Here is a 26,931-nt window from a genome sequence, read left to right as displayed (position 1 = left end):
AGAGATTACATCGCCCAATCTGCACTGAAACAGTAAGTAAATGAAAATGTTTGGAGGGCAAGGAGGCAGTGCATCCTGCATCCTCAAAATGTCAAAATGAATTGTTTATGTATATATAAAAAAATGAAATATAGTTTGTATGACATTTTTGACTGACATAATTAAGGCTTTGGTTGCAATTGAGCTGCTTTTTTTTTTTTTAGATAGGGCATTAATTATTTTTAATATCAAATAGTGTTTCAATGGGAACACTAAAAATATCAGTGAGGGAGTTTTGCACCCCCCCCCAGTTGTAAAAAACTTTCGCCGCCACTACACAAATGTGCAGTATCCAATCATAAAACTTTATTATATACCTCCTTCCCTGTCTTGATAGTTTTGATCTTTATTTGCAATTTGTATTAATTTGTCTTTGTTTAAAAGGCTGATCACTCACTTAAATTCCGTGACAGATCTAGTACTTAAGGGCCATTGACAAAAGCTTTGTGACAATTGATTTTTCCTCCTGAAATAATTTATAGTTAATTGTAACTTTAAACAGTTTTAGCATTATGTAAAATATGCCATTTAACAATGTAATTTTGCAAGCACATTTTATTTTCCAAATGTATAATCACTGCTGTTTTTCTTTTGATTACTTGAGTTATTCTGTTCTTACTGTAGCATGTTGCAGTAGAAAATAGGAAATAAAAAAGGTAGAGTAATTACCCCTATTAAGTTCTTTTGAAATGGTTATTTAGTTTTATGAAATATACAGTATATGGTATTGTTTATTTTGGTTCTAGAAAATATCAATTTACTGTGCGTGAATTGTGGAATTTCCTTAATTTTAAAATAACCAGAGTTTCTATTTTGTTTCAGGTATTTGGATGGAAATCAGTTCACCCAGGCTCCAAAAGAACTCTCTAATTACAAGCACCTAGCACTCATGTATGTGGTTTTTTACTGGTGAAATGTGGCATCCATTTAGTTTCAACTCATTACATTTAGAAATTATTGCTTAAATCCATCCATTTTTTGCACTGGAAAACCCTTGAGGGAAAGACATGGATATATATATATATATATGTGTGTGTTGTTGTTTTTTTTTTAATAAAAATAAATGTGAGTGGATTTAATTAAAATCATGAAAAAACACAGCAATTGATAATCTGATATATTTGCAAGAGTTTATATCACAGTGTCCCACTTTGTTTAATTAGAGACCTTAAGACTAAATAGCAGGGTTCCAGAAAATATAAAGGGGTAGATGTACAAAAGCGTTGCGTCTGTCGCAATCATGCAAACCACATGCAAACCAGTCGGAAGTGTAGCGTGAAATATACTAAACCAACGCAAAACTGTTAGCATCATTTTAACGAGTGCTTTGCAGTCACAGTTCTTATTTTCGCTTCAGCCTTAAATGAATATGTAATTCTGGGCGTTCCTGCAGAAATTCGCAAAAAAAAAAAGGGTGGAGATAGTACAAATGAGGGATCAAAAATATTGTAATGATTTGTTGCTGGCATTTCCCAATCCGCTTTTTCTCGTGTGTGGCCAGAGACGAAGACCCAAGTAACTAATTTTCACTAAAGTCAAGGTGTACTTACAAATCTGTCACATTTCTGGTTTTCCCAGAGTGTTGGAAGCAATGGACTGCACATATGTGCTGCTAACCCCTCCAGCTCATTCTGAGCATCTGTATAGGACCGTGATCGTGTTTATTGTCTAGGCTAATAGACCAAGTTAAAAACAGTAATAATTAAAATAAAATAAAAAAGCGTAAAATCATTTAGTTTCAATTTCAAATACTCTTTTACTCGCATTGTACACCCAAAACACATTAGTGTTGTTTCAGCGCAGTGATTTATACATTTAAAATACATTGAGAACTGTAAATTTATGTGTGTGTGATTTTTTATTGTATTGTTGTTAAACCCAGCGCCTCCTTATGTCGGACAAACATGTCTGGTTTAGCGAGGGGCTACTGTATGATTATGAAAAGTTTTTTGGGGGTGAAGGTTGGGGTCCCACTATACAATCTGCCTTTCATTTTTTTTATATACTGTATATATATAACAGTATTAAAATAGGTAAAATGAAGACGAAACAGAATGCATTGTAGAGATGACATTTACATTTAACAACAACTGTGACTTAGAGGGCAGATCTCAAGCCCCAGTGGACTAGAGCGGCCATTTTGAAAAGATCTTTGAAACAGACCTTAAGTTTTATAAGTGTACAAATTCGTCAGGATGTTAACAATAAAAAGAAAAATGACATGTACATTGTTTAAACAGTTGTAGCAACACATGGGGAAGTATAGCATTAGTTTTTTTAGAACCCTGCTATTTATTCTTTAATCTAGTATACTGTATATAGAATACAACTCTACAACTCTTCAGCACCATGATAATACACAAACCCTACTTTTTCCATTCTACTTTCCAGAGGTTATTTTTATTTGGGGCTTACACATTTGAAGGGAATGGAATGTATGTATGGTAACAACAGGTACCGTTTACAAGTAAACTGCTGTTCAGCACAACACAAATATTTAAGTTAAATTACCTGCTAGCTGTATTGCTCAATATAACTATATTCTTAGAGGGTTCACGTGGTTGATTGCACCAGAATACCCAAAGAGAGAATGATTAATACTGTTTTGATAGGTGGTGTGTATTTGTTTGGGTGTATTTATTTTTAAGCAGTTTATCATACTTGCTATCTCACTCTGAATACAGGAAAGGAAATGCGCTTTGGGTTAAATTTTAACTGAACTTGTTTTTTTGGGGTTTTTTTTCAGCGATTTGAGTAACAACTACATCAGCACTTTGTCCAACCAAAGCTTCAGCAACATGACTGAACTTCTTACACTGTGAGTCTCACCTTCACATTAATTGTATTGATCTTACATTAACTTCAAACAAACACAAATATAGTTCTACCACTCTAGCACTAAATGTTGTTGTTCTTGCAATCCGTGCTACCCTTTTATCAGTAAATAAGTGTGATCTATCTTCTTCCAGAATTCTGAGTTACAACCGACTGAGATGTATACCTGTGAAGGCGTTTGATGGCTTGAAATCACTTAGATTATTGTGAGTACTCTTTTTTTCTCTCTGCGTAATTCAATGCTTATTAAGATGGCCTTATTCTGTAGCTTGTTACTACTAGATTACTGCCCCCTATATGTGTCTTTAACCTCTATCGAAGACATACTGTCATTACATTTATATTGTATTGGTTAAAGGAAGCCTCAGGGGAAAACAACAGCAAGACTAATATAAAGGTAAAGAGCAACTGAATTGTGTATTTCGTTGCCATTCTAGTAGCAGGATGCTTTTTAAAAGAGATGTCTTACCTCATTTATTTTTGAGACTTGATTTGATCTTGTGCTGCATTTCCCTTGCAGGTCCCTGCACGGCAATGACATCTCTGTGATCCCTGGGGGAGCCTTCCACGATCTCTCCTCACTGTCACATCTGTAAGTATTCAAGCCAGAGCGAACCTTCCCGTGCTTTAGGAGGAGCACAGGGGTATTTTGGTGTCTGGATGCATTTTTCAAAGTCTTCTTGCCCCAAGGGGGCTTTTCCTAGTCAGTCAGCCAGGGTGACAGAGTGGTGGTACGCACTGAGTGAGGCCAACTAACGCTGTCAAATTATCTTCCCAAAAGTAATAGAAATTGATAGCTGGAAAGGAAAAGTGGTTTTGGATTTCGACTTGAAAGTGCAATGCCTTTACATGTGGCCTCTTCTTTATTGAGAAGGAACATGATAGAAGCTGTACAATACAGTCTCTTAAATATTATGTTGAAAGGCATTCGACTGATTGCAGTAGCAGACTGCACTGAGAAGAAAAGAAGAAACTGTGTCATTTTAATAGAGATTGTTAATGCTCACCTTAATCACACACTATAACAATAAATTGCCCAATGAATGCGTTTCATAGTAGCTACAGTGTGTTTGATGGGAAGTAATGCAAGCAGGCAGAAGTTCTTTGAATAGATTTTCTTTGATTAGGTAGTATCAGCATGTACATTTTGGCTGACATTAAGTCCATCAAATAGACCATCTAATATGTCATGTTACTTTAATTTACCATTTATATTCAGTTTCGTATAATATTGACTCTGTAAAGAGTCTATGAAAGGAAAATACATCAACTGCACGGCACTCCTTGAACTAGCGTATGTTTTAAAGCAAAGTATTTTTCGTACATATACATCAAGCTTTGTAACACAGTAGCTCATAAAAACATGTTCATTTCATAACAGTAGGGCTATTTTGTGATTACAGTGCTCTTGGTGCCAATCCACTATACTGTGACTGTAACATGCAGTGGCTCTCAGACTGGGTAAAATCAGGGTACAAAGAGCCCGGTATTGCCCGCTGTACCGGCCCTGGCGAAATGACAGATAAATTGCTTCTCACTACTCCGTCCAAGAAGTTCAGCTGTGAAGGTACAGTACACCAAACACCACTAAACATTACGAGAGATTCCTTTTTTATGAATCCATTACAGGAACAACAACATTTCAGACTTGAGCTTGATGTTGACATTTTGTTGATAATCTATATTGTGCTTCAGCAATTTGTAGCCACAGTTGGGATTTATTAGGTCTACATATTTGGGGAAATCTTGACAGATGCTGTCAAAATGAATACTGTGTCAACATCTACCATTGACAGCAGAGTATAAATAAACCATCATAGTTGATTAAAAACAGCAAATACAAATTTATTACAATCTTTTATCACGAGATGTGTTTTTTTCATTAACCTTATCTCATGTCAAAATGTTAACAGCAACACTCGTTGTTATTTTTTGCCTAGAAAATTTTATTTTTACACAGTTGTGCACTGCTACCAGTTCTTTTTCTTGTTAACACTATTTACAGAAATCAATTTTTAATCTATTTTATATCTAGTCATTTCTTGCATGTTCTCTCAAACATGTAATCTTTACGCTTTTAACTTTTCACAAATCTGCCTGTAGACATTCCAGGGCCTTGCGGTTTTCTGAGGAGAGGTAAAGTAGAAACGGTTTCCTTCTGAGTCACACTGAACTCTCTTAACTTTCGCCCAATAAGACTACAGAAGATGAGCATGTTCTTCTTTTGATGTTTGCCCCTAAACCTTAATCACTGATATGTGTGGCAGTCTTCTGAACAGTAATTTGCCTTTCATTCTGTCTTTTCCTTTGGGTGTCCCTTACCTTGTATCGTTATCTATTGAAACATGTGTTGCCATCAAGGTGTTTGACAATTTATAATTATGATCTGTGTGCTTATTTGTTTTTATAGGGCCTGTTGATGTAAACATTCTTGCCAAGTGTAATCCTTGTATGTCAAACCCCTGCAAAAATGATGGCACCTGCAACAATGATCCGTTAGACTTCTACAGGTGTACATGTCCATATGGATTTAAGGTATACTCCTGTGCCTTATGTTTTAATATGGCTTTATCTGTACTTTTTTTATATTATTTTTATTTAAGGAGTATGTTTGTTTTACTTTTAACAGGGGAAAGATTGTGATGTTCCCATTCATGCCTGTATCAGTAACCCATGTCAAAATAGAGGAACTTGCCAGCTGAAGGAGGGAGAGGAAGAGGGTTTCTGGTATATAAACATTTACCCAACTATGTGCTTTTCTGCTGTGAAGTGGATTTGTCTGATTTAATTTTACCTTACTCTAAATTTACCTTGCTAATTTCAGTTATTACAGTCCATTTAAATACGGAGTGAACCTTTAATTAAGTTTGAGACAGAGGTAGGACAACTATGTTTCCTTAAATAAGCGAGAGCATACAATAACCAGGTCCATTTGGTTTCTGTCACACTTCAGCGCCAGGAATGTGAGCAATGCCATGCTTGCACAGCCCTGCACCTAAACACGCTGTGAGCACTTTAAATCTGGTATTAGTTAATCAGAGAATATTAATAATAAATAATAATAATAAATTAATAAAACAAAGCACTCTCTGAAATCACCTAAATAATTCCACAGAGACTGGTCATCTTCTTATCAAGCATACTAGGTGGTACATGAAATGGGAAAGTCTTTGTCCCTGCACTTCATTAAGGAATTATCAAGAACTTTCTGTCGAAAGATTAATCAGCTGTATAACCTCCAGTGTAAAATATGTAGTGCTGCTGTTTTCATCATTACTCATACAGGAAAAACAAAAAACTATTTTTTCTGAATGAGTAATAAAATAGGGTAAAACAGTCACACATTGCAAAAGGTGTATGCTTTATTTTTCCAGGTGCACATGTGTAGATGGATTTGAAGGAGAGGCTTGTGAGATTAACATTGATGACTGTGAGGATAATGATTGTGAAAACAACTCTACCTGTGTGGATGGTATCAATAACTACACCTGTCACTGCCCAGCTGAATACACAGGTAAATGAAGAGTTTTGTTATATTCCTATAAATAGCCAAAACACAAGTTCTTATATATACAGTATATTTAAAAAAAAAAATAAAAAAAAAAACCTGTTTGGTTATTTTTAACAAAAAACTAATTTGATTGACGAAAACACACAAGTATAACAACATTGTAAACCCAGCTGTTGTGCAAGTGAGGTATATTTGTTTCCAATTGGACTACATTGACATGTCAGTTTAACTTATCAGCAAGTAATGACCTCAACAGAGTACATATGAAATTCTACCTGAACGCTTTTCAGATAGTGACAGCTTCTCAGATGCAAGTTAATCCTTGTAACCTTAACTGTAGACAGTGGCCTCTTGAAATCCAAGTTTGACAACTTCATATTCTCCATAGCAACCCTTTAAGCAGTGATTCTGAACACAGTGCTGTTGTTTCTTTACCAGCAGACATGTTCGTAACAAACATCCCATAGACAGGTGAGACAAGATCTGCTGGGACAATAGAGATTCTAAAAGCTCAAAGTCAAAGGCAATACTTTAGTGTTACATAATAAGTTGTATTATACTGAACAGTGTGTTATTTTCACTACATATTGTCAGTGTTAAAAGGGACTAATCCAGACAAGCAGAATTGCTTATCATTTAACGTTCAGTCATGTGGAAACAGCAGAGCAATCTGCAAGATTCCATGAATAACTACTAGATAGCGAATCTGTGGCTGTTAACTATTCAGCTAGTCATTATCAGGAATGTTTCATAACAACACGCTGTTAGCATCCAAGATTGTTTCAGTCCATGGAAAATAAACACTTTAGTTGTTCCATTTTAATCTGAATTTATTTGGTACTATTTTATTTTGTATTCAGTCATTTTTACTGGAAGTGCCTTCACATCATTCCAAAGTTATTGCAAAGACTTGGCTAAGGATTTCTTTAGAAACTAAACTTCTTACTACAGCAGGGAATCAAACTATTTTATTTTTTTTGTAATCAGGTTGCATATGGTGGCATCTGACCCAGCTTTCCATGTTACAGTCTTTGTTACAGTAGAAGTATAATGTCTGCTTTGCTTTTGCTGTCTGCTTCTAGCTACTGTCTTAGTGCTCTGCTTTTGTTTTACAATGTAAAAAGTCTTGTCTATTCTGCTTTTGTCACTGCAAGCTGCTAACCTGAATGAGGTGGAAAAAGGTTAGTTGAAGTTACTTTATCTTTATGTGATTCTGTGTCTTTCTCCTTCTCCTGCTTCATTCCTGCAGTTAGGCAGCATGGTTTTCAGAGTCCATCATAGACATTGCTCAGTGTACAGAAATAGAATCATGGCAACATGGTTTGCTAGATACACGAGGGGTGCAAGAATGGAAGCAATACAGTTCCAACATAAATCCAGCGTATTCATTAACTTTATTCAACTAACACAACATTATTATTATTATTATTATTATTATTATTATTATTATTATTATTATTATTACTTTCAAAATAACGTTTTAACAATATTGTCCAAAAAATCAAACAACAACAAAAAAAAGACTATAGTGCTTTGTATCAACTCTTCGGTTAACTTGGTTGAGAAGCCAAAACCTTTTATTGACTTGGTTCAAAATTCAAAATGCAGCAAAAAAACCAAAAAAAAAAAAACACTTTTTAATGCAGCAAGAAGGCATTCACCCAACAAAAAAAGATATATTTATGGTATTAAACAAGACAGTTTCTAACTGAAAATCACAAAGGTTGATATTGTGTGTGGCAACTCATACTTTGTAATAAATTAGTTTATTAATGCAAAACGCTAAAATTAGTTTGTGTTCAGAATTCAGTCATAGAGATGTTTTGAGTTGTTTAGCAGTAAAACTGCCGGGTTTATGCTGCTCCCTAGAGCCGCCAACAGTAGTCATTTTGACGGGTAAATTTTAATCAGCTTCGATATGAAAATGAAACACAAACTATCACTCAAAAGTTTTATTTATGAACATCATAGCTAACATTTGCATAGCAGAAACACCGTATTTAAATGAAAAAATAAACATAAAAGTCTTCATTTTTCTAAATTAGCGTATATAATGCATGACGTAAAATATAAAAAACTAATAAAATAAATATTTCAAAAGACGATATTGTGTAAACTGCTATGTGTACATATGAAATTATTTACAAAATAACATAAAATACTTTTTTTTCACATTAGCCTACTGCACAGCACGACTTTAAAAAATGAAAAAAAAACTATAATAAAATTAACATTTCAATAGAAAATATTGTGTAACCAGCTGCAAACTGGTTATATGTAGGCCGCGTACACCATTGTAAAATCTAAATAATTATTTATAAAAAATAACAAAAAAAAACAACTCAGTACCCATTGTGTAGCGGGAATGCACAATCAGGGAAACATACTTCAAAATAGTCCCAATATTAGCACAATCCACAGATGTAACGCTTATCAACTTGTGTGCATTTACCACATACTGCTCTTTCACACTGGGCACAGATATCAGATGTTTTATTTTTAGTGCATTTAGTTACCTGGCATTGTTTTCTGTTGCGTGTGTCACTTGATGTGCACTGTATCCAGGTTGAGATCCGTTTCCCTGCCGCTTTGCAATTTTCTGATCAAAATGTTTCTGCCAAAGCTCCGTGGCTAGCATCATAAGCAAGGCCCTGTGAAAATCGCTGGCTGTGCGGAAATTGTGAAATTAGCCCAAGACTGCGATTTTTACAATATTCTTAAGAAATAAAAATAATTTCATAATTATTTGTATTTCATACAAAAAAAAAAATCACATTAACGAAACTGTACAGCTCTGCTATGTGCCTGCATGTAACATTCACCATGCACATAGTGCTGTGCATTGATTATGTTGTGTCACTATATGCAATCTAAATTAAAATACTACACACTGTAAACAAGAAAATGGATGTCTCTAGAAAGTCTAAAAATGTGTCTGCTGCAGATCAGGTAAAGCAGTATGCATCAGGAGGTAAGCTCTTGTTCTGTATGTTCTGCAACATTACTGCAGATCACTACCGAGAATCGTTCTGTTGACAGGCATTTAGATTGACCGAAAAGAGAAAGGCGGAAATCCACAGCTGAGAAACAGAAAAAAATTTACTTGCAGAGAAACAGAAAAAAATCCAAAAGTCCACTCATTAAATTTTGACCTGACAGAGGCGTTTGTTTGCACGAATATCCCTTTTGAAAAATTGGACAACCAAAAGTTACGGAAGTTCTTCAGACAGAGTGTAGCAAATGGTGGAGTGATTCCTTCATCTGCCCAGCTGAGACATGAACACTTACCTAAAGTTGCCGGGTTATCACAAGCAGGAGATTATGGAATTGGTAAAACAATGTTGCTTGTCAGTGGTCACACTGACAAGTCGACACATACACAATATCAGTATGGGGTATACATTTTATTTGTTTTGCAAGACGTAATGTTGAACAAGCTTTCTTTGCAGATACACTTTACGTACAGGCTGTGAATTACAACACTGTTTCACAAGCTATTGTAAAGTGCTTGAGTAACTTTGATGTTAATTTTGATGTCAGTGCATTTATCTATGTGCTGTTTTTTTTTTTTTTTTAAAAGAAGTAATCTGTACATGTAATTTATTTTATATTTCCGTTCACTTTCTACGAAATACGATACTTGACATTGCCATGCATTTTAAAGAAAATTTTCGCGATTTTCACAGGGCCTTAATCATAAGAGATCTCTCCTACCCATATTTTCCTCGCTGCATTCATTGTACAAAACGAAGGAATTTATGGCTGCCATGTCCAATACATTATAAAATACAGCAACTGGACACCGGTGATTGCTTTCACTGAGTACTACGTTTTGCGCAGATGGTGGAAACTCTTCTTGCTTGGTTTACTGTCCCAACCAGGCTGTTTTTTTTTTTTTTTCTACTGTTTTGCTAATTACAATGAAATAAAAAAAATAACATATATATATATATATATATATATATATATATATATATATATATATATATATATATAGTAACATTTATCCCTTTTCCTAAGCATGGTTACATCAGCCTAACACATTGTCACCCTGTCTCATCCAGCTGTGAAAGTTTCATCTTTGCACAAGTAGGGGTAGAGTCCGCTGCCAGCCAAAACTTGATCCCAAATTTGACAGGTTTGTTTGTCAAGCGACAAAGTGCTTTTGTTGGAAACAGCTGCTTGTCCATGTAATGTTTATGTTTAGCTTGAAACAGGAAACGCTGTTTTCAGTGAAGTCGTTCAAAATTTCTGATGCCAAGGCAAATATAACTGTAATTGCTCTCGAATCAAAACACAAAAATAATAAGATTTCTCGAAAAATTCTTGTAATAGTAATATTATAAGAGAGCAGACTATATATGCTCACATAGACAGCCAGGCGGCAGTACTCCAAGGAATTGCTAGGATTACAATAGATATTTGGATAACAAATATCCAGATGTCAAGAGAAATATTCTATTCAAGTACATACTGCTGTAAACTCAGCGGGGGTAGAGATAACAAACTGACTTGTATACATATAAAAAATAGCATATTTTAGGTTATATTAACAATAGAAGCATGTATTGCAACAAGCCATCAAAATGACTACTTTTGACGGTTCTAGGTAGAAGTGCTTATAACTTTTTTGGAGTATTAAAAAAAGTATTAAGGAAAAGTCAAGAGCAGACCACTGCGGATCTTTAGCACACGCAGAGTAATTTAAATTTTAACAGTGGCGGTTCTAGTGTTAGTTATGCTCACTGGACCGTGGATGTTTTACAGTTTAACAACAATGTGCACCTTTTTTTATTAGTTTGCATTCTTCCAGCTCTACAAAAGCTGATGCATCCTTATTGCCAAGCTGTAATTAAAGAGCCAGTAGAAAGGACACAGTTCAAAACAATGTATTGAACAAAAACAATGGAGAAGCAATAAGATGCATAAGCTAATTAACATAATGCCAGGGGACATGTTTTTTGTATTGATTCAGAAAGGAGATACCCACCAAAGATTGGTTTGACTGATTCTTTATTGCGTTTGACAGAAGGACCAAGAGAAACGTAATATACTTTTTGTTCCGTGGCCTTCTCCATTAGAGCTCCAAAGCTGTCCTGTGTGCTGGCTCACAGGGATAAATAATTATTGCTTGATGACAGCTATTGCCAGTGGGCAGGACGAGTGGCACTCTGAGCCACATCCCCAGGCCCATGTACTGACTCACTGTGGTGTAATGGTTATTGATTAATAAAAGTTATTGCCAGCAGCAGTAATAGTGGCAGTCTGTGATCTAATGATTATGACTAAGGCCCTGTGAAAATCGCAGAAATTTTCTTTAATATTCATGGCAGTTTCACAGGTAATTTTCGTGGAATGTGCACGGAAATATAAAATAAATTGTTTGTACAGACTATATGTCAACATTAACATCAAAGTTATTCAAGCACTTTACAATAGCTTGTGAAACGGTGTTGTAATTAACAGCCTGTAGGTAAAGTGTATCTACAGGACAGCTTTCAGTTCTAGTACGTCAGATGCATGTTCACCATTTAGGTCTTGCAAAACAAATGCAATGTGTAACCCATACTGATCATGTGTACGTGTCGACTCGTCAATGTGACCACTGACAAGCGACTGTTTTACCAATTCCTTAATCTCCTGCTTGTGATAACTTGGCAACTTTAGGTAAGTGTTCATGTCTCAGCTGGGCAGATGAAGGAATCACTCCACCATTTGCTACACTCTGTCTGAAGAATTTCTGTAATTTTTGGTTGTCCAATTTTTCAAAAGTAATATTTGCGCAAACAAACGCCTCTGTCAGGTCAAAATTTAATAAGTATGCTTTTGGAAGATGGAAGTCATCATTTTTGTTTCTTTGCCAGTCTTTTCTGAATTTCAGCCTTTCTCTTTCGGTGAATACTTGAATCTAAATTCCTGTCAACTGATGAGTTTCGATAGTGAACTACAGTAACATTGCAGGACACAGAAGAGTTTACCTCCATCGCTGTGTAAAACAACTGCTGGATACTGCTTTACATGATCTGCTGCAGACACATTGTTTGACCTTTTAGAGACATCCATTTTCTTGTTTACGGTGTGTAGTATTTTAATTTAGATTGCATATAGTGACGATCACAATTTTCACAGGGCCTTAGTTATGACAGTTATTGCCAGCAGCAGGGCGCTTGGCTTCTGGGTCATGTACCCCCCCCCCCCTCCTTCTGAGCTGGCTGAACTGTGATTTAATGATTATGACAATTATTGCCAGTGGCAGGGCAATTGGTACTCTGCCAGCCTCCACCCCGTTGCAATATCATGTGCCATTCAGGAGTGTGCAATTCATATTGCCCAACGCCCAGGACAGCAAGTTATACCGTTACATTATTGAAAAAAAATATATAGGTTACCACGGACCCTGCTTATTCATCAGTGGCAAAGTATTGGTTGTCTACATGACTGTACTGTTTTCTTCCCAGGGTGCACATGACTAGGCATTAAGCCATTCATCACAGTTCTGCCTAAAGGGACAGGAGATTGTGACTGGTATTAAAGATTCATAATTTAGTGCCTTGTGTGTAATTGCACAAAATCTTGTATTGATTTACGGTGTCCTGAGGCATGCATCTGGCATCTTTCAGAAACTTTGGGAAGACAGAATTGTTTGTTTTAGCCTTGGAAGGCAATGTCATTTTAAACCCTACAAGGCATTGTATCATTATTTAAAAAAGGATAGGCGCTCTATGCAATGCAATGTGCATAGAGTTTATGAAAGACTTTGGCATCAATACCAATGGCAGTTAGTTCAAAAGCATACACTCATTGGAAACTATGTTGTGTTTCTGAAAGGAGGATCCTCCCTCTAATCACATACGTAATCAAACTAACCCTATAAGTAGCACTATCGCCTACAGATCCTTGCCTCTGCCTCCAACAGAGTGCCACTTGTCCAGCCTGCTGGCTGTAGCTGTCATCAATCAATCATCATTTCATTAAAGTTCAGCCAGCTGATGGGGCAGATAAAGAGCTCCAATGGACAAGGCCGTGGGCCAAAATCTATATCACATTCCTTCGTGGGCATGGCTCTGTCAAATGCAATAAAAAAATGGTCAATTCCAATCATTGATGGATATTTCCTTTCTGAAAAATGTATTCTGTGATTTCATTAAAGGCTCCATGACACAGTCTAATGGGAAAGGACATATGCATTACAATTGACACAACTGGATGATTATGTGTTAGTTGGTTTCTTGATGATAATGTTCAAAATAGGCATGTTACTTTTCTGCACGCAGTAGATCCATTGCAGAGTTCAAATGATATTTTGTCCCTCAGTAAAAGTTTGTGTCCCAATTTGTTTTTCAGGCGAGCTGTGTGAGGAAAAGCTGGATTTCTGTGCCCCAGAACTGAACCCCTGTAAGCATGACTCCAAGTGTGTTGTGACACCCAAGGGATACAAGTGAGTAAAAAGAGTTCACTGGCCCTCTAACGATGAAATATGTTAGTATGTTATTTCAAGGACAAAAGCAAGCAAAGGTAACATACATATTATTTGTGTAATATTCCCTTATGAGAGTTATTTTCTAATCCTTTCAACTCATTTGTTACACTGGGAGTGAAAAAAGCAGATGCTGCTGATTTTTGAAACAGTAACTTTTGACAGCTCCATGCTGTTGTTTTGTGGTCTGTCCATGTGCAGCACTTTTCATTTTTAGATCTGTTTTTCGCTGGTGGTATTACAGTAGTTTCAGAAAGAAAATGTTTTTAAAGATTTGAAAACTAAATTAAATTATTTTGTTTGGACTGTTTTCAGCAACGGTCCTAACAGTCAAGTGGACTAGCGGATTTGAAAAGATTTGCAGGATAAAAATAGCCATTGTTAATTAAAAAGGGATTTATTCTATTCATTTGCAAACTGTAATTAGAACTAACCCAGTGTTGGAGCCTTATTTTAAGCTGCTCCACGCAAGATACTTTTAATTAAATAATAATATAGTCATTATTGAATTAGCATGCATGATAGGAGAAGTGTTGAAAGAGCATGACAGTTCATGAATCCTTTGGAGAAACTATTTTGGTGTGGATGCTACAAACTGCACAGGTATTAGGGCTTCCTTTGTGATAACAGGTTTTCTTTCTGTTATTACAGATGTGAGTGCACACCCGGGTATGTTGGTGACCAGTGTGACATTGATTATGATGACTGCCATGAAAATAAGTGTAAAAATGGAGCCCAGTGCATCGATGCCATAAATGGATATACCTGTGTATGCACTGATGGGTACAGGTAGGTTTTACTTATTGAGATATAGATGAGCATGCCTTTTAGACGTGCATGACGATGCCAAGGCTTTTACAGTCTGGCGTGTAGTAATTTTAAAGATCATTAATCATCATCATTATTATAAATATTGTGATTATTGTCAAATCTTTACTATATACTCTTTTTTGTTTTTATGTACAGTGGCTTGTTTTGTGAGTTTTCACCACCAATGGTTTTGCCTCGCACAAGCCCTTGTGATAATTTTGAGTGCCAGAATGCGGCAGAGTGCATTATGAGAGATACAGAACCAGTGTGCCAGTGCCTGCCAGGATACCAGGGAGAGAAGTGCGAAAAACTGGTCAGTGTGAGCTTTGTGAACAGAGAGTCCTACCTGCAGATCCCCTCACCTAAGATCCACCCTGAGGCAAATATCACCCTACAGGTAAAGAACTCCCTACAGCACAACCTTTCTCCCAACTAAGAACAGAAGGACGATCATTACCTTAGTGACATGCCCATTTACACATGTTGGTCTGGCTGTAAATAATTTAGTGACTGGGTTAAGTTATAGTTGAAATGAGTTGTTGTAAGTGGTACAGATTTATTCACTAATGACATAGTTAATTGCTATTTTGCAAACTACTGTTAAAGTTGAAAATAAATATCTGCAATAACGTTTTATGTGGCCACTTTTTATCTTTTGTGCATTAGATTGCTACTGATGAAGACAACGGGATTTTGCTGTATAAAGGTGACAAAGACCACGTTGCCGTGGAACTGTACCGGGGACGAGTGCGTGTCAGCTACGATACCGGCTCTTATCCATCCTCGGCTATTTACAGGTCATGAATCTTCCATTGCGTGTGTGGTTATGTCATCCATTGTGTTATTTATGTTCCTCACTTTTCCTTGCTAAGCACTTTCCGAAGCTTCTTTTCAACCCAAGCATTCTCGGGTTTGCCCCTCATTGGGAGCCAGCAGCCCAAGAAGCTTACTGGAATACTGTCCAAATTATAACATTCAGCATTGACACTGAAAAGAGTACAGGCTGTGTCACGTAGCAAAATCCTCAAGCACTAAATACGTGCAATGTACAAAAAAACCCAAACTAACCCTGATCCATGATTGTCTGTTTAAGGAGATTATCCATCAGCCATGCCAAATGAAAAGTTTGTTACAAAATATTTCAGGATTAGATTTGTTATTTTTTTAAAAGAAGCTTGTAGGAATTCTTTTTTTTTCAGATTATAGGCACACATTAAATACAAAGCACTGGTCCACTGAAGCTTTGTGCCTGGATAACAAGGCTGATTTAGAATTCCTGGCATCACTTGACATTAAGTTGCAGGTTTTTTTTTGTACAATAGCTGTCAGCTCCTAGCTCATTTACTGCTGTTTAAAAGAGTAAACCCCCCCCCCCCCACTTCCCCCCCAAGACTGTTTTTCATTTTTAAAGGCACAGTTTTAATGATCTGCTGTGTTCACTAACTTGGCAATCCCATCCAAATAACCTTAATATATCAGCTTTGTGAAGTATATTTACTTTCAATTAACGATGTGCTAAATTAGCTGTTGGTATTTCTGTTATTTTGTACATTTATACACCCTTCAGATTGCCCTCAGTCTAGGACATTTGGGAACATTTTCAAGTTATTGATGAACTAATGACAAAATAAAGTTATCAGATAGCTTCACTTGTAGGCTATAATATAAAGCATTTAAACCACAGTATGCCCAAAATGCTTTCTGGTGAATTTTACAGAATGGTTATTGTTTTTTTCTTCGCAGAAGAAAGAGTCATGTTAGTTAGCACTGTTTTACAGTTGCATGACATTTGGCATCTATTTTTTTATTTATTTTTTTTAATCTTGTTTGAAATCTCAACAATCGCATGTATGTGTTGTTTCCATGGTAACAGATATATGCTTTGATGTCATCTTATTGTCTTTACTGTTTTCTGACTAATCGTTCTTTGTTCTCAAAAACTTAGTCAAAAGATATTGTCATTTTGTACTTTGAACAACTACACCCTGAAAACTAAACAAATCCATGCAGTTGTAAGTATCGAAATTTTTTTTAATTTTTTAAAAAATAATAATTTCACATTTTTAGTATGGAAACAATAAATGATGGGAACTTCCATGTTGTGGAGCTGCTGGCCATTGACGAAACGCTTTCTCTCTCCGTTGACGGCGGAAACCCTAAAAGCATTACGAACCTGGCTAAGCAGTCAACGCTGAGCATTGACTCGCCGCTCTACGTAGGAGGTAAGACTCGCTCAGAAACTCCCACCCAGGCACTGTTGTTATTCTGTTAAAGCAAACCGATGAACAATTCTAAGATGACAGGAATTTGGCAACAGCACCACTGTTACCTCACACATGCTGGGTGGAGACTCTAGAGAGGACTTATTGAGACTTCTTGCTATGTAGAATGTGTCATACTGCAGTGGGCTTTAACAGGAGCACTAGACACAAAAGAAACATGGAAAAAGCATACGTCCATCGAAAATTTGCCTTTTCATATACATAAAGACGCTGGCATGATGTTCAATTTTAATTTCATAGTTTAATTTACCCCAGGTGTGAAAGACCTGATAACTGAAAACTATTTTTTGTGCACTGTGTTGGGTTGATTTCTTTTATTAGTTTATTTGTCGATAGATATACTCTGGTGTGTTACAAATTGGAAAGATGCAATGGGAAGGGAAATGAATGCACCTTGATCAATTTTCTCAACAGATTTTCAATAAGAAAAAGGACTCCTGTGTCGATGTTTAGTGTTACCCAATCAGTTTTTAATATGCTTTTCAGCACAGACATCTTCTAAAATGAATCTCTTTGGGAAGGTTCAGAGAACAATGTTTTCTTTTCCTCATCTAGGCATGCCTGTCACAACCAATGTGGCAGCACTGCGGCAGGGTCCTGGGCAGAATGGTACAAGTTTCCACGGGTGCATCCGCAACTTGTACATCAACAACGAGCTGCAGGACTTCAACGAAGCCCCGCTGCAAGTGGGAATCCTGCCAGGCTGCGAACCATGCCAGAAGCAGGTGTGCATGCATGGGACCTGCCATGCGACAGGCCAGTCCAGCTTTACCTGCGACTGTGAAGGAGGGTGGACTGGACAACTGTGTGATCAACAAACCAACGACCCCTGTGTGGGAAATAAGTATGTCTTATTGTTGTTTTCTAAAGTGCTTTGTATAGCAGTCATGTGTCATTTTCTTTCTTTATTTTGTTGTATTTATCATTATTATTTAAATGTTAGCTTGCGTAGTTCAGGAGGCGTGCAGCAGGGGGCTTCCAATTTCCTGTCAATTAGTACCTATTTTCTATTTAAGCCCTGATCACTTGCACCTTTGCTGTCTAGCATTTCATTTTTGTAGCAAATGCTCAGACGCCGTCTTTTCGTGCTTCACCGCTAATCTACACTTCGTTGCCTTTCACTGGAGGTCAATTCTCTGCGCAGCGCTCCCAAGATATTATCAAATATTTTCCTACCTGCTCCGGTGCTGCTTCTCATCATTCAGCTTCTCCATTCGGCTGCAGGAGCTCCAGCGTTAGTCTTTCCTGCTCTTTCCAGCCTCCAGCCCAGCAACAGCACCGTTCACACCGCAGCTTCATTTCTCATCTCGTCCGCGTCTTCATTAGACAAACTGGCCCTCCACTAAAATCTCTAAAGCTCCTTCAACAAGACATCGACATTCCCGTCGTCAGCGTTTGCCTTGTCATAGCTCCTCTATTTAATCCACCATAAAGATCTGTCAGCTGAACATTCCTTTACTCTTCGCTTGCAATCAAGCGCCCCTCCTCCGCTCCCAGAGCCAGCAAAATTACTGTTCCTTCATGGGATCCTGCCCTGGATTTCTATTGGCTACGTTCAACGTTTTAGGGACCTGTCCATTGAGTTTCGTGCTCCGTTTTGCCGTGTGGCGGCTTGTGCTTTCAACTCGTCACAACAATGTCCAACAACACTGTTGTTTTGCAACTTTTCCACCAGCGCTTCTCAGTCCGTGGCTACCACGACAATGCCCTCATTGCGTGACTGCGGGGAGTGGTAAGTAACCATGGTGACCAGGCAGCTTCATCGGCACTGCGAGCTCCGTACCTCAGTACTGCAATTTTCTGGCTTGCTTGCTGCTGCGCTTTTATAACCTGCGAGGGCTCGTTCAACTCGCCGAATTGTGACATCTAAATACTGTGTTAATGTATTCATATACACCATTAACTGTCCTAAAACATGTAACGAAGATATTCAAATCTAAAAGAATACGCAATTATTGTTCTACATTGACAAAGATTTTAATCACAATAACCAAATTCTACCCGGCTTCACTCAAGCCAATGGTTAATTCTAATCATAACCGCTAGATGGCAGTATAACACCACAAATTTTATACAGTCTCTAAGCTGGTTTGCTATCACTGTGAAGCTCACACGCTCCAGATTTTCTATACATTTCTGCAGTTTGTTGTCATTCCGAGGGATTTACACGAGACCCCCTCCTCCTCAACCTTTTGTAGCAACTGACGTTCTCCAATTTCAACAGTTCCCCTCTTCAAGGACCTGGTCATGAAGCAACCTTACTCAGCTGTTTTCGAGATTCTCAGTATCTGCCATCTTAGTACCGTCCTGCTTTCCTGCATCACGCATCCATTCCTGTGACTTATTCGTGTTTCCTCATCTGGCGCTGCTCCTCCAATCCGACCAGCTTCATCAAAGTCATCATTTCATCAACGCGAGCCTCTAGTCAGTCATGGAACCATGTCCTACGATTTATCAATGTTCCAGTCAATGTCCTCCTACCCCCAATAGACAATAAACTGCTCCCGACCAATCAATAGGTTTTGCAGATGCCTCGGAGCAACATATTCTTCATCCTCTCTGGTTCTGCAGCAGTCTCAGATCTCTGCAATCTTCATCTCTGCCCAAAAGCAGCCCCATCTCTGGCTCCATCTAAATCGGCCTTAACACTGAAAGACCAATATCTACTGCATTCAGCAAATCCTTACTCTCTGCAGCAGACCACCGCACTCTACCGATGGTAGTCCTCCATTCTCTATTGCAGATCTGTGCTTCAGCAGATCTCTGCTCTCATAGCTGAGCCTCTGCACACTACTGACAGTACTACAGTTGTTTTCTTCCTCAGACCTCTGCTCTGTTCAGCAGATCCCACCCTCTACTGTTAACTGCTCCTCACTACAGCAGATCTCCACTCCCTCTTCAGATCAGTTCACTACTGCAGCTGCAAAGTCGCTCTAATTTACTGTTTAAGTCTGCAGCTGCACTTCTCCAGAGCCAACAATGCCCCAGCCTTCCTCCAATACGCAGATCGTAGCAGCATTCCCTCAATCAAGGCTAACGCTAATCTCCATCTAATCAAAATACGGGGCACTTCAGCAATCCTATTCCTCCCAAATGTTACAGCATTAGTACTTGGTTTGAGACGTGGTACGAGACTGGAAATCTGTCTTGATTATGAGTTAAGGATTTCCACTATTAAGAAAATAACTGGCATTGCGAAACCCAAATCTCTGAATGTGAGTTTACCTTTTCCATTTCAAGCAGACATGATAGTAGCAAACCGCTGATCGATCCTGTATTAACTAACACGTAGAAAGGCGGCATCTCATCTTTGCCCTCATTTCTAGAACATGGGGTGCAAAGGCGCCGTGCTTCCCCAGTAGCCGATTCATGTTCGTTCAGTCCAGCTGCCACCTTAGCCCTCAGTTCCAGCTCTCCTTCTGCCTCTACTTTCGGTATCCAAGTTCAGTCAGTTGGTCCCATTTGATTCCACAACCCCCATCCAGAATCCTCAGCTTCTCCAGATGCTATTTGACTGAAATCTACTCTCAGTAACCCCCTTCAGTCTGCTCAGCATTACATGTCTGCAGCCCTCCACCTTGTTCAAGAGCTCCTATTCTACAGCCTGCTCAGTGTCTTCAATCCTTTGCACCCAGATTTGAATAGTCATAGCCCTTCAATCAAAACCTGGAGATCAGCTGCCTCTCGGCCACCTTCCATGCTTACTGCATCACTTGGCTGCATACCTCAAGACGGATCAATTCAGCGCGGTCGGTCCACTCACACGTCAAGTATCAAGTTCCCTATCTCCCTTTTCAAGGTATCTCCACAGTAGGAACCCCCCCCACCCCTCCTCAGATCATCTGTTCATTTCACTCCTATCATCACTCGCCTCGCCTCAAGCAGACCTCCCTCCATTCCTCCACCCTTGCCTCCAAGCAGGCCTCCTTCCTCTCCACTCTCGCCTCGTGAGTAGGCCTCCCTCCTCAACTCCACCCGCGCCTCCGAGCAGGCCTCCCTCTTCTCCACTCTCTCCTCCAGAGCAGGCCTCCCTCCTCGCCTCCTTGCATGGCTCCCTCCTCTCCACCCTCGCCTCCGAGCAGGCCTCACTCCTCGACTCTACCCTCTCCTCCGAGCAGGCCTCCCTCCTCTCCACCCTCTCCTCCAGAGCAGGCCTCCCTCCTCGCCTCCTTGCATGGCTACCTCCTCTCCACCCTTGCCTCCGAGCAGGCCTCACTCCTCGACTCCACCCTCTCCTCCGAGCAGACCTCCCTCCTCTCCACCCTCTCCTCCAGAGCAAGCCTCCCTTCTCGACTCTCCCCTTCCCCCCAGCCTGATCTCGAATGTGGGGGAACTGGTCCTCCTCTGCGGTGGATTCCTAAATTCATTCATCCTTCCCTGATATAGTTGCTGCTCCTTCTAGAAATGCTAGAATCAGCACTACTCTTCGGAAAGGCTGCTTCACCCCCTACGAGGATCTACTCATGGAGACCATCTGCCTCACAGCTTTCTTTGGCTTTCTCAGAAGCTCCGAATTCACAGTTCCCTCAGCTTCTTGCTTCCCCTCGGTGGGTATTCATTTATGTGACCTCTCTTCTATTTTCAACTCCTATTTTCTTATTAGGCTGCGCACTTCAAAGACAGACCAACTCCGGCACGGTCAGTTCATTCAGCTTTCAAGGACCAAGTCTGCTATCTGCCCTTTTTCAGCAATGTCAAGATATCTCTCATGCAGGAACCCCTGCCCCCCCCTGGACCCTCTATTCATCGATTGTTCCCGATCTATTGTCACTTGTCTCTGGTGCTGAACCCACCTCTCCACCCTCCTCTCCAGGACAGGCCTCCCTCCTCTTATTCACCCCATTTATTCCGTATCGGTGCAGCCACCTCTGCTGAAAGGGCCAGCATCAATCAGAGCCTGATCAAGACCGTGGGGCTCTGGTCCTCTTCTGCAGTGAATTCTTATGTTCAATCATCTCCCTCCGACATAGTTGCAGCCCATTCCAAAATTGCTAGTATGCCTGAAGTGGGGGCTACCTGTCTGCCGGAGCCAGTAGAGGTTTTCCCCTAATTAGCTTCAAGGGTTTTTTTCCTCTCCACTGAGCAGCAGGTATACACATAGTCATATCCTACTAAATTTACTAACCATCATCCTGTTTGTCCCGTTTGTCCTTCTAGTCTTTTGTTTATGTTATGTGCTGGCATGTGCTCTCTTTTGTTTGTCTCACGGTGTGGGAGATTTGGTGAGGTGCCGGGGGTCCATCCTTTTGGGGTGCAAGTGATCATTACTTCCCCGACCTCAGGGCAGGCTTCAGCCTCCCTTGACCTTCAGGGGGGTTCTCACCGTGTGAGTCAGAGTGGACCCCGGCCACACACTGTTCTTTTGCAGCTCCTGCGCTTATCTTGCCTCACTCAAGGCTGTTCTATACTCTGTCTCAGTTCGGGACATAGCTACGCATGCTCGAGTCCCATACTAACCTCTATGCCTTGTTCTTGTCTCAGGTCCCAGGCAGCGTGAAGTCTCTGCCAATTGGGGGTCTAACGAGCGCCCCTTTGCAGAAGTCTCAGACGCTGGGTACCTCTCCCTCTCTATCTCATTTCATGTCTCGTCTTCCGGGACCGTCTTCCTCTGAGGGGCGGCTCTGCGAGTATTAACCCTCATATGTGTTTTTGGTTGCTAGGTCCTTCGGCCCTGGGCTCGTGTCGGCATCACCGCCCTCAGTCAGTGACCACTTTCTGTATCCTGTCTTCGGTTGCTGGGTCCTTCGCCCCTGGGCTTGTGTCGGCATCGCCGCCCTCAGTCAATGATCACTTTCTGTGTCCTGTCTTCGGTTGCTGGGTCCTTCGCCCCTGGGCTCGTGTCGGCATCGCCGCCCTCAGTCAGTGACCACCTTCTATCCTAGCTTCCATGTCCAGCTTCACTGGTCTGCTACTAGAGTGGGCCTTGCCTGCTCTTCTATCCTAGGTCCGGTCCTTTCTAGCCGGCACTCTGTCCTACTTACCGCTCCCTTCTGCTTCTTTTGCCCTATCTCTACCCCCCAGCTCACGGCTCGTGAACTGTAATATACACAAGGAAGGTTCTTTTAACAATGCAAGAGTAATCTGGGATGAATACCTTGCAGAATAATATATGACTCATGCAGCGATCCAAAAATAAATGATGAAATCTAAAATTCAAGAACAGACCAAAGTATCAATCAAGATCTTTTTTGAAAGTAGTAATTGCTTTGCTATATAATAAAAATCCCTTGTTTCTTTCTCTAGATGTGTTCACGGCACATGCGTGCCCATGAATGCATTTTCATACAGTTGTGAGTGTCAGCAGGGATACGGGGCAGTTCTCTGTGATGAAGAGGAGGAAATATTTAACCCCTGCCAGTCCATAAAGTGCAAACATGGAAAATGCAGGTTGTCAGGCCTGGGCAAGCCATACTGTGAGTGTAACAGTGGATTCACAGGAGACGGCTGTGACAGAGGTAAAACAAGAACTTAATGGCTGTACTTTTTTATTTCAGTTGCAGGGAAATATTTCTTACTGTATTCTTTTTGCTCAACTGTCATTTGGAAAGAGTGTAATTTGGCTGAGCCAGATCAAATGATACAAAGTCCTAATAGGTTTGTTACACATGTTTCTAAACAAGATGTCCTCAAAATGCACTGCAGCTTTTATTTAACAATCTAGAGTCTATTTTAATGACCTAACAGCAGCAGATCTTGCAGCTGCCCCTTCGAATCTGATGATTTGATAGTTGTTGACTCCCCATTTACATGACTAAAAACTATACAAAGCTACGTGGAAAGTCTACGAGGAGGTTTTGAGGAAGCTGTGTTAGGATCTGTTGTGACTTAGATCATTAAATTATTCAACCGTGTTTTACAATCTGGTTAGGGTACTACAATGCGGCTCCATTATTTCAATTTAGTAAATGTTTAGGCCATATTGACAGTACATTGTACATGAGTGTGTGAGCCCATCACTAAAATCATATAGAAAAATAACAAGAGGATACTGTATTCTCGATTTTACATAGCTTTAGAACAAGATTTTTTTTTTTTTTAATTGGTTATACACTCTATTACTATTTTTTTCACTGTACCTTTTCTTCTCCAACTGTGACGTCAAATCCAATGATTTTGCTCCTATTTTTTTATCACAAACTGTACTCAGCCTCAACTGGCCATTCCCAGCACCCGAGACAGGTGAGAGCCACTGAAAAAGGATAAAGGACCTCTACTCTCTCTTATCCTTTTCTTCCTCATTCAACTTTTTCATTCTTTTTTTTCATTTTTAAGAACAATACTTTTATTTTTTGCATTGAGAAACAAAATGGTCTTGACCTCTTTTTCCAACTTGTATCTTCCCTTGTCGCTGTTGTCCATGTGTTGTGGCATGCCATATGTGGTATTAAAAGATAAAGAAACATAAAACAGTCAAAACATACAACAAAAACAAAGCAGTATACATTTTTGAGATATAGGCTTCTAAAGGCACATTGCAGCTACATTTTTCTGTATGTGTATCATTTACAAACTTGTCCATAACAAACATTGCGGGCATGTGTCACGTGACAGCATTATCTCAGTTGTTACATGGTAATTACTTTGGTTTTACTTTTTGTGCTGTTCAGAGGTAATCATTTCACTTGAATTCAGCCATTGCTGTATACAAATGGAGGTACCTGACCTATAACGTGTCTTAGGTTTCACTCAATTATAATAGTGTTTGAATATTACACAGTAGATTGATTTGTACCCATGTTTGCATGCCCCAGTATACTATAGTGTTTATTATGTCAGCACTGAAATCCCATCACCACTTGTCACCAGACTTTACTAGAAGTGCTCAACCCTGAGATGACAATCCTACCATCTGCAGCATAAGTGTAAATTGCTGTCTTGATCCACCATCCTTTTTTTTCTTTCAGAAATCTTTTGTCAAGGGGAACGAGTCCGAGATAACTATCAGAAGCAACAAGGCTACGCAGCTTGTCAGACAACCAAAAAGGTTTCCCGGCTAGAATGCCGTGGCGGGTGCTCCAATGGACAGTGCTGTGGGCCACTGAGGAGCAAGCGACGGAAATACACCTTCGAATGCACTGATGGCTCTTCATTTGTCGAGGAAGTTGAAAAAATCGTGAAGTGTGGCTGTACAAAATGTCCTTCATAAATTCTTCTCTTTTTTTGTTATGTGTCCCCTTTTTTAAAATTACATTTTAAGTACCTTGTGGCAGTGGACTAATTAATGCTTCCATAGTGGAATTGTTGAATTATATTGTAAAATACAGAACAGACATATTTTTTATTACCAAGAGAGGAAAGGAAATAATGGAGTTGACTATTTTCTTCTGTACAAGCCAGTATCTGGGATTTCGTTTTTTGTAATTTTTTTTTTTCTTCGAAGAGGAATTGACTGTATATGTCTTTCAGAGCTGAAGAAACAAAGATAACAATTGGCATTACTCACTGTTACTGTATAACGATAGACAGAAACATTTGGAGCCTTATAAAATGTAAAATTCAAAAATGAATACAACCGCAGTGACAGAAAAGCAGTGAGATCGACAACACAAGCCCAGTCTTTACCGTGTCATATTAATATGATGAAGATGATATTCTAATGATAACGAAAGCTTCCATGTGTGGACAAGCGACGAGCTTACTGAAACCCAAAGGAAGACAGTGCCTGAGAAACTTTGTGTTGAAATACAAGTCATGTTCTTTTTAAATTCTGATCTACAGAAGGGCATAAACTACAGTATAATGGAAAGTTCAATGTAAATGTGCATTAAATTCACCTCAAGTTTTACTTGCTCATGTCAGTGGTACAATAGCAGAAACAAAGTTAGTATTTAGCAAGCCTTGTTTCCAGTATTAATTATTTTGTAATATAAATATTAATGCGAAAGGGGGGGGGGGGGGGGGGGGGTTATTAAGACATATTGATTATAGATGTATGAATTAGTAATTTGAATAAAAATATGTTTTTGTGGTTTTTTATTATTATTATTTCTTTTCAAACTGCACAGTATTCAAAATATCACTGACAAGTATTTATTGTATCAAAGAATACCTTTACCTAACAGGTAGATCTTCCCTTATACTACAGTTTAATTTATATTTGTCCTGATATTTTGTATTGTTTAAAAAGCCTGAAAACAAATCAGGATGTGTTGGGGGATAGATGAACTAACATAGCATGTCCTATTAGGGTAAAATGTATGTTTTTTTAAATGTTTTCTCTTGCTCTATATTTGACCACTGGTGTTGTTTTATGTTACCAAACCTAAGTTAACATTTTAGCCTAAAGGTGTTGAGTGCAACAAAACATTGTATATTTTTGTCAAATCGCCTGATAATTTGTACTGTACCAGAAACACAGGTCTTTATAATAGATTATAACTGTATAGAGGTAACTTTGCCCTACATATTTTACAGAGTGGTGTTTAGGACATTACCCTAGATAATAGACCTCTTTTTACAAATACGTTTTGCCTTTTACCTTTCTAACAAATGATGCTAAGAAAAACTGTGACTTTTTTCTAAATAAAACTACTTTGTTATCCCTGTTTCCAATGTTAACATGTTGCTGCTAAATTTGTAATGTAGAGTTGAATGATAATATGTAGTGGAAGGTGCTCTTCCTACCCTAAAAAAGAGCACACTGTATAACAAAGATTTGTTAACTTGAGTTTTTATGAGAAAAGAAAAGTTAGATGTTTATGTTTAATGCAGTGTGCTTTGTCTTACCTGGATTAATATCAGTACTGCTACTGATGTTTGTAAATTAAACAGGTTATTTACTTCAGTTATGTTTCTCTATTGTGTCCTTGTTTTAAAATTAGAAAGCTGACATACTCGATGCCACTGTAGTAACAAGAAAACTGTGTACTGCTTGAGTTTAAGGATCTGTTACACTATGTATGTATTGACTAATATATCATTGCTGGAGTGTGCATTAAATCAGTAGCTGTACAATCAGAGACCACTGCTTATGGTTG

At 38.9% G+C, this 26,931-nt stretch overlaps 1 protein-coding gene across 5 annotated transcripts in view; it reads left to right on the top strand.

Annotated features, from left to right (window-relative positions):
• Nucleotides 1-26,493, top strand: part of LOC121329799 (slit homolog 2 protein-like) — a 165,007-nt gene extending 138,514 nt beyond the window's left edge. For 2 of the 5 annotated variants that reach the window (XM_041275643.1, XM_041275633.1), the window contains 17 exons: nt 862-930; nt 2,786-2,857; nt 3,009-3,080; nt 3,395-3,466; nt 4,278-4,441; nt 5,285-5,409; nt 5,504-5,601; nt 6,249-6,388; nt 7,540-7,566; nt 13,730-13,823; nt 14,514-14,651; nt 14,829-15,069; nt 15,339-15,469; nt 16,740-16,894; nt 17,510-17,798; nt 23,198-23,409; nt 24,859-26,493. In XM_041275643.1, coding sequence (XP_041131577.1) covers nt 862-930; nt 2,786-2,857; nt 3,009-3,080; nt 3,395-3,466; nt 4,278-4,441; nt 5,285-5,409; nt 5,504-5,601; nt 6,249-6,388; nt 7,540-7,566; nt 13,730-13,823; nt 14,514-14,651; nt 14,829-15,069; nt 15,339-15,469; nt 16,740-16,894; nt 17,510-17,798; nt 23,198-23,409; nt 24,859-25,100 — 2,341 coding nt within the window. In that variant the 3' untranslated portion in view covers nt 25,101-26,493. Of the gene's footprint in view, nt 1-861; nt 931-2,785; nt 2,858-3,008; nt 3,081-3,394; nt 3,467-4,277; nt 4,442-5,284; nt 5,410-5,503; nt 5,602-6,248; nt 6,389-7,539; nt 7,567-13,729; nt 13,824-14,513; nt 14,652-14,828; nt 15,070-15,338; nt 15,470-16,739; nt 16,895-17,509; nt 17,799-23,197; nt 23,410-24,101; nt 24,134-24,858 lie in introns of all 5 variants that reach the window. The other 3 variants (XM_041275661.1, XM_041275651.1, XM_041275672.1) reach the window with 2 other exon arrangements.
• The last annotated feature ends 438 nt before the right edge of the window (nt 26,494-26,931 follow it).

The sequence above is a fragment of the Polyodon spathula genome, chromosome 2 (genome assembly GCF_017654505.1).
Source record: "Polyodon spathula isolate WHYD16114869_AA chromosome 2, ASM1765450v1, whole genome shotgun sequence".
Lineage (NCBI taxonomy): Eukaryota > Metazoa > Chordata > Actinopteri > Acipenseriformes > Polyodontidae > Polyodon > Polyodon spathula.
Note: the sequence above shows the minus strand (reverse complement) of the source record. Positions and strands in the feature narration are given on the sequence as shown.